This window comes from Macaca fascicularis, chromosome X (assembly GCF_037993035.2).
Source record: "Macaca fascicularis isolate 582-1 chromosome X, T2T-MFA8v1.1".
In the NCBI taxonomy this organism is placed as follows: domain Eukaryota; kingdom Metazoa; phylum Chordata; class Mammalia; order Primates; family Cercopithecidae; genus Macaca; species Macaca fascicularis.
In genome coordinates this window covers 112,511,395-112,520,092 of record NC_088395.1, presented here as the reverse complement: position 1 = coordinate 112,520,092, position 8,698 = coordinate 112,511,395, and the positions used below count along the sequence as shown (strand labels likewise).

General features: G+C 33.4%; 1 protein-coding gene across 4 annotated transcripts in view; it reads right to left on the bottom strand.

Annotated features, from left to right (window-relative positions):
* Positions 1-412: 412 nt before the first annotated feature.
* NRK (Nik related kinase) overlaps positions 413-8,698 on the bottom strand; it is a 141,235-nt gene continuing 132,949 nt past the window's right edge. For all 4 annotated transcript variants that reach the window (XM_065538739.1, XM_015444295.3, XM_015444296.3 and 1 more), the window contains 2 exons: positions 6,139-6,278; positions 413-3,812 (listed from right to left, as the gene is read on the bottom strand). In XM_065538739.1, the coding sequence (XP_065394811.1) occupies positions 3,717-3,812; positions 6,139-6,278 (236 nt within the window). In that variant the 3' untranslated portion in view covers positions 413-3,716. The remainder of the gene's footprint in view (positions 3,813-6,138; positions 6,279-8,698) is intronic.

Here is an 8,698-nt window from a genome sequence, read left to right as displayed (position 1 = left end):
TTCCGCCATCAGCCTGCACTAAAACCCTTCTTAAATGAAAGACACTCTGTGGATAGAGTTCTTCACCTTTCCTCTCCTTGGGACTTGAAAATACTGGGGTGGGATGGGAGGGAAGGCAGCATTGAAACTTGCTTGAGTTTTACCCATACCATGTGAATCTATGCCTATGTGTAAAGTCCTATATATTTAGAGGAAAATTAATCAGCTTCTAATTTCACCACTGTAGCCAGAAGGTATTTTTAAAATCAGATTAATATATCCCTCTTTGGCCAGAATTCTGAATGCAACAAGCTGAACCCCTAACATATTCCAATCAGATCATTATTATATACTTTAAAAAAATGAATATTATTTGAACAAGTCCTAATTCCGTCGTATTAGATAAGTATATTTCAAAAATGACATCAACCGATGATTTACAAAACTTTATTTTTCAAGGTTTAACAATGATTCATTGTAGACTTTCAGACGAAACAATTAGCAGTCTTGAAGTACACATTGATTACAAATTAATTTGATTTCAGTAGGCATATTTCTTGAAACAAACTGAAGAGTACCTAAAAGATCCCATTGAATGCATGTGGCATTATTCCTAGTTTATGGATAGTGTTTCAACTAACTGAATCTTGGGAGATGGCACTTAGTAATTAATGCATCTAGAAACTGATAGCACTAAAATATTAAAACATGCATTCCAATGTTTACGTGTGTGTGTGCACATGTGATTCTGCTTTGCCTGTTTTACTGTCTTAATGATTATCCCTTCTTACTGCTTACTGTTTCTTCTGGGGCTCTTACCTTACTTTTACTGACAGTCACTCAGAAATTTTCTTGTTTTTTTTTTGGGGGGGGGGGAGGATGGAGTCTCACTCTGTCTCCCAGGCTGGAGTGCAGTGGCCCCATCTCAGCTCACTACAAGCTCCGCCTCCAGGGTTCACGCCATTCTCCTGCCTCATCCTCCCGAGTAGCTAGGACTACAGGCATCCACCACCGCACCCGGCTAATTTTTTGTATATTTAGTAGAGGCGGGGTTTCACTGTGTTAGCCAGGATGGTCTCGATTTCCTGACCTCATGATCCGCCTGCCTCAGCCTCCCAAAGAGCTGGGATTACAGGTGTGAGCCACCGCACCCGGCTCAGAAATTTTATCAGTCCTTTTATCCATCATTTTCTAATTTTCAAATATTTCCAATAATGCCTTTTGTTTTAGACAAGGGCTTTGTTGAAAAAACTAAATTACGCCAAAATAAAACCATACTCTATCTCTAGTGCTGCTCATGACCTGCCAGAACTTTCATGCTTCAAATCACAAGGCTAGGGAAATTGTCCAGTCAGGAGCCCCCCTCCACATTTCTGTGATGGGCTGGGGCTTCCAGGTGCTGCTGCTACAAGGTAATGTATAGATATAATTTCTTCTGTCTCTTACAAAATAAACTGACCATGAAATAGCATTGTCCCTTCACTGTCTTGTTTCAGCTGGCAAAGGATGTAAAGATTCCAGATGGATTTACATCTAAGTCGGAAATATTCATTACGTATGAGCCACTTTAAACATTTTCTGTCCTTTCTACACGATTACCTAACATTTCAATCTCCCTTTTTGACATGTGCCCAGCTTCCTTTCTTTATTAACACTTTATCCTTTAAAGCTCGGTTTATCATTTACAATCTCTCTTACTTGGTTACTTTGGGACATCTTTGTAGATTCAGGTCACTTTTGCCTATTTTTACTGGAATAACTGCCACAGAGCACAATGGGAGTTGACTTCCTAAAATAGTTTACTGTCTTACTGTCTTCAAATATTATTTTAAGATAAAACTTATTTTTAAGCTTAACTTTGAGTAAATATTATGAAGAAAAGAATGAATTATTAAAAGACTTGGTTCTACACACTACTTATATGAGGAAATTATCTGAAATTAAAACATAGCAAGCTCCATTTGCTCAGCGATGAGGTACTTGCACAAAGTTCCCCATGGCCTTTTGGTGTACAAATTTATAATAATGAAGACTACTTCTAAGAAAAAAAATTTGACATAAAATTTGTTTTTTTAAAAAAACTACTGCATTCAAAAAGTTGTTTGAGTTGTAAACACTCAAGGATAAGCCAGTTTAAGGATCACATTATTGTGTCACAGTAAAAGAAATGTGAGTCACATTTATTTCCTTAATTCATGGATTCAGGCTTTCCTAAATTCTCAATAATGAACTACACTACATTCCTGATGTGAGTTGTTAGGAAAATCCAAATCTTCCTTTCTGGCACTAAGTGCCAAGAAATGTGCTATTATGAAATCACACATAGTCAGCTGCTTTTGTATTTTGGTTAACCAGGTAGTTTGAAAATTATTTTCCCACTAGCACTGTTCTCAGATTTTAGAAGCAGAACTAGAGGAATTATATTGAGGTATACTTTGTGGCAGTTCTGTTGCTTCTCTATTGCCCCAGAACTTACCATGGTATTGAGGATGGATATGCAGAAATTATGCTCTTCATCAGGTAGCAGTTACCATAGGTGACCAAATATCACCTGTTTATGGCGTCTATAACATATTTGGGTGATGGACTAGCATGACTTTCACTACTCTAATTTTGCAGGCTTATATATATGGTGAAAGTTGTACATTTTGTGAATTTTTTTTAACCTTTAACATTAAGTCCTTACATATGAACTTATCACTGAATATGTTTAATTTCTGATTGTACAAAAACAGAAACCTGAAAAACACAGATATTAGCAAAGTTTTTTCATTGTTATGTTTAATTCCTTTTGTTTAATATTGGAAGGAAGCTTTTGTGTAGTCTAATCTTGGATTGGGAAAATATTTGATGCTGTCTGATAGCCACACTGTTGGCCAGATAATAATTTTGATAAATCAGTCTATCTGCTTTGGGGAGCAGAATTTGACGCCCACCTTAAGGTATTAAAAAGTACTCATTCTACAGTACATGTGTATAGGAGTTCAGTCCTGTATTCAGGCTCACAACTGTATTATTTGGTGGTTTGTAACAACAGCTATTGCACATCTTTTGGGGGTCCGAGAAAAACCAAGCATCTGGGGCTTTCTTCCTTTCTTCTTATCAAGAGAAACCAGCTAAAAATGGGTGAAAAGAACAAAACTGGTCTTTAACTATAGGCTTAATTGTCATGAATCAGTGAGAAAAAGGGTGGTGGCCTTTTTCCCTTTGTCACCATAGTTTTCTCTGGGCATGCAGGTTGTTCAACCTTAGTCTGGGTTAAAACAATCTTTAAGATTTTTGTTTCTTGACTAAACCTTTGGTTATTCATATAACTTTGGAAAAATCACATACAGTTTGTCGATATTTTTCTTTTTCTGAAAAATCTTATCCCAGTGCCAATTATTTTGAAGGCTGTTTGTAATCTAATTCATAACAGGTTTCTTTACTCCATGTTGTAAAATCTGAATACAGATACTGTCCAAACTGTCCAAAGAGTAATGTTTGAATTCACAGTAACAAAAGTTACAAAGTTTGTGCAAAAGTTATTGTACACCATTGGAGTACATAGAGCTTGCTATAGTTAATTTTATACATAAAGTTTCATTTCTCATTAAAACTATTCTGTGCTACATTAAAAGTTTTGGATTTAATCTTTACTAAAAATAAAACTGAATGCTCATTTAATCTCTGAAATCTGAAGATGCAAATTGCCTATACATGATGTTTATAATGTGGTAATAAATCACTGGAAACTTTTAGACACCATAATTGCTTTGGAGCTCTTCAAGTTTTCCAAGCGTCATGAAGTAAACCCGGCTGTGGCGATTGCGCAGGGTAGAGGTAAAGAACAGCTTGAAAAAGAAAGAAATACACTGTCAACAGATATTTAATACATTGCAACCAGATATTTGATATAACTATAATTTCATCTGCATCTGCTAATTAAAACATTAAGCCTTACTGTTTTGTGGAATAGTTTGTTTTTCAAATGAAAGAATGAGTTTAAATTAGTTTGGAGTCTAAATTATATATTTTTAAGACAATTTTTTACTATATTCTACATAATTATAATTTATATGGTTAAATAAAATTAGTAATTTTGTAGGTGACCTTCATTTGCTGAAGTTCTTGATAATTTGGGGGCAATAATTCTTTGCTTTTTGAAACAATCCTCCACTTATATTCAAGATGACTTTTCTTTTAATATAAGGAAACAAATTATTTAGGTGTTGTTTACCATTGCTGCTTGTATTTAAGAAGCCATTGATATTTTCTACTTGGTGTAGTTTTCTTTTTTTTTTCTTTTCATTATTTTTTAATATTAAAAAATTTAACAAACAGATAATACTGTATGTTTTATCACATACAAAATGATGTTTTGAAGTTCATATACACTGTGGAATTGTTAAATCTAGTTAATTAACAAATGTATCACCTCAAGTGGTTATCATTTTTATGGTGAGAGCACTTAACATCCACTCAATTTTCTATTTCAGCAAAATGGACTGACATCAGTAGATTGATAAAATGAGTTAAACCCAGTGGCTTAGAGAGGGACATGTTGTGTAAATGTGGGCTGTACCATAAAGAAAATTAGAATAAAATATGCACATAAATATCAAACAAAGGCCTCCTTGTTAAGACTAAGGCTTCTGACATCCACAGTGACTATATTTAGGAGACTTTGTGACATAATGATGATGATAAGATATACTAAGTGTGACAAAGGGAGGCAGGGAGTCTCTAATTTGTGATACTGTGAGCTTACAGTGTATGTAACTGTACATGTTGCTTGATAAAAGAAAATATTTGAAATTATTACAATTTAAATATTAAAAGTATTTAATATTAGACAAAGGCAGCAATCATAGTTACTTCGGTTAGTAGTCATCAATAAAACAAATAATCTTTTAAGAAAAAATTATATGACTATACTGAGTTAAATAAAATTTAAAGTGCCCTCGCTTAACTCTTCTAAGATCTGCTTTATACCTAATTAAATAAAAGTCTTCATAAACCTTTACAGAGTTTCACTGTAGCCTTACAGTTGAGGGGGATGCAGGGATTTAAGTGTATATGAAAACAGTATTTTACATTTCATAGTAAGTAATTTAACCTCATAATAAAGAGACAACATTGTAAAACTTTTAAAAATACATGCTAGTCATTCTTGACTTAACATATTTGATGTTACAGGCAATCTGTGAGATGCTTACGGATATGATTAGTTGTCACAATTGCTCCCAAAGCAGTTATTAATATTTCTAGTTTGGAGATGAAGGAACTAAGGATCAGAAAGATTAATCAAACTTCTCAGGTTCTCTAACCTAGTTAGTCCTGGTTAGAGACAGGACTGCATTCTAGGTCTCGCTGACCTGAAACACAGGTTTTTGCCATTGCATTTCTTTACATGTAAATTGGCAACTTTGCTTGATGTACAGTGCTTTATCCTGGCTGTTCTGATATTAACTCAAACCCTCTGCAATCTCTTCTCAATATGAATGTTTCCTAGTCCTATTAGGACTATTTCTTCACACTGTTATTTCCTATAATAGGTAGGAATGGTAATAGTCTTATACCACAAAATTTTCCATCTAAACTATTTGAATTAGTTGTTAAAATTGATCAAATAATACAAATAATTGCCAAATCTTGATTTTATTTTTATTTTTTGCAAAATAAACATCGTAACACCCACTTATGAAGACAAATTGAGATAACTGTTAAAGTACCAAGCACAAGGCCTACTATACAATTAGGTGCTCAGCAAACATAAGTACATTTTCCTTCTGTTATTGAATTTTGTTGAAAGCTACAAAAGATTTGCTCAAGGATTTTGTTTAAAAATATCATTTTAGTATGAACATGAAAGGCACTATGAATCAAAGACAATAAAGTATTTTGAACCAAATAAAATAATGGCTAAGCTTTGCTTAAGACATAACTAGAATTTTTTCTTATTTTTTCAAAATGAGCTTCTTTCGAAACCAAATTTCATTACTTACCATATTAGTGTTTTTACTGCAAAATATAAAATTGTTTTTTAATCAATAGTATGCTATTTTGAAAAATATACCACAAATATATTTATTGCCAGAAGGAAAAGGACATAAATTTCTTTTGTTCATTTTCAATGGTTGCGTTATTTTTCCTGTAACTGGAGGGTGTAAGCTATACCTTGTCACCCCGGGTGCATAGGAATCTCAGCTTCTTAATTGACCTGCGCTTCAGCTCACTTTCCAGAACCCTGGATTGCAAAGAGCGCACTTCAATGGCCTTTTGGCCCCATCCTGTGGTTCGCTGTGTACACTCAAAAGCTACAATACAAATGAAAAAAAAAAAAAAATCAGAAAAACACAAAATCTTTCCGGCAGTCATAGAAAATTATAACTACGGTCAGTGTTTGTTTATTAAGAGGCTCACTGTTACAGTTCAGGTTAGCACATCCTGTTTTTCCCGTCTATAGTCAGTTGTTTGACCATTTTGCTGCTCAAGAGTGGTGTTCAAACTGGCTATCTAAAGGCACCATTGTAATCAACATTTAATTACCAGGTCTCAATTATTTAATTCTTGTATTCATATCCTCTAAGACCACAGAAAAAGCTAAGGACTAATTCTATCCCGTTTGTAGACATTGTAATCTACTCACAGCCACTCTTTATTTTATAGTATAAGTGACATACAGCATTCTTAATAAGGGCTCCTAATAAGGGTGTATATTTGTGCTCCAGTGACATACATGAAAACCTGACTCCTAAAAAATTAAAATTGTTAAAAAATGACTTGCTCAAATAATGACTGTAGCAACCCTAATGCAATTCAATAAATTATCATGTTATAAGCAGAACCAAAGCTACTTTGATATTCTTAAGGTTTTTTTCCTGCTCAGGAAATATTTATTAAGATTTTAACTTTTTGACTCTATTTTATAATACTTTGTGACAAATATAGATTATGACAATAATTGCCTTAAACCTAATTATGTAGTCAGTCAGTCATTTGGTGCTGTAAAGTATTTTTTGACACAAGGAACAGCACTATTACTACATTTTTAACTTTCAATTTAATATTCTTTATGTACTTCAGGGGGAAAAATTCCATAAGTAAATAAAATCCTGACATGTAAAATAATATCAAGATTTTAAACTCAAGTTAAAATAGTCTAGGAAACAACAAAATAAGCCATCTTCATTCTCATGTTAACATGATTAAAATCAGAATTCAATTAATTACTTTGATTTTTCATTTTTTCTATTATAAAAGGAATAAATTGACTAAGAAAAATGGTTATCCCGGAAGAAGACTTTATAAGTCAAATTTCAGACTAGAATTAAAATAACTCCAGATATAAGGGAAATAAGGAAAATTAGTCTCTAGAGGGTTGGGAAGAAGTAACAGATTTAGTCTCTCTAGAGTTGAATTTCTTCACCTATGTGACTACTTTATTAAAAACGGTATTTTTGTCAACAACAACATAGACTAAAAATTCCAAACTTAAAACTCAGGCTATTTGCTGAGTCCAAGTACATAGTTCATATGGCATCACATAATTTCCACCTTAGTCCCAAAACACCTACATCTGCCACTTAATCTAGCTACTGAGAGCTAGCTTGCTTTCTAAGATGAAACACAATGATTTGGAAGTGGGAACACTTAATAATACCTGATGCAATTGTTAAGCCTGTATATATTTGTTTGGAAACGGAGAGTGATGATTTGAACACATTTACTATAACTTAAGAAAACGTAAAATTTAAATTGGGGAAATCTTGATCTGGATTAGTTTTAAATAACAAAGCAGTTGTTTTTAGACAGAAAAATATGGTAATTGATTTCCTTAATATCAGTGTTATATGGTAGTCTTTAGCATACTTTCAAAATATCCTTAATATACAAACTAAAATATCATGTTCTTATAGTACTGTAATTTATTTCACATGTAGCTGTCTTTCAAATTCTAGCAACTTAAAATAGCTTTTTTTTGTTTTAGGTCAGAAGTTGTGCTGCCTGAGGACAAGAGCTGTACCAGATGACTTCGCAAGTTCCATTTGACCCTTATAATTGTCTACTGGCATAAATATAGGGGTTTGCTCAGTTTCCTATTTGAACTGAATTTCCTTATGACCATTTCTGATTAGCATATCGATCACAAAAGTACCACTGTCAAGTATAGAACACGAGTCGTTATTTGTACTTTCTTTTGCCCCAGATATGTCAATTATACTGTAAGCATTTATCTTCTGTCACTTAAATCTGGTTTTAAACCCTCTGTGAGTTCTTACTTGTTTGAGGAAATTGGAAATTGGAGCAGGTTTTCAGGACAATCCTTAACACTGACTATACATGCAAAAAAAAAAAAAAAAAGGATTCTGCAGATGCAATGCAAAGTGCCATTATCTCATATAAAAAAAAAGTTCATTAAAAAGCAGTTCTTTTAAAGTGGTCCTTAAAGCCACATGAGGATCATATTTAGTCATTTTATAGAGATTACAGAAGAATCTGCCTTATCATTTGACAGACCATCTCTCTCTCTCTGTGTCCCTATGTTTTCAACAACAACATAGACTAAAAATTCTAAACTTAAAGAAAAGGTTATTTGCTGAGTCCAAGTACTTAGTTCATATGGCATCACATAATTTCCACCTTAGTCTCAAAACACCTACATCTGCCACTTAACCTAGCTACTGAGCTAGCTTGCTTTCTGAGATGGGACACAATGTTTTGGAAGTGGGAATCA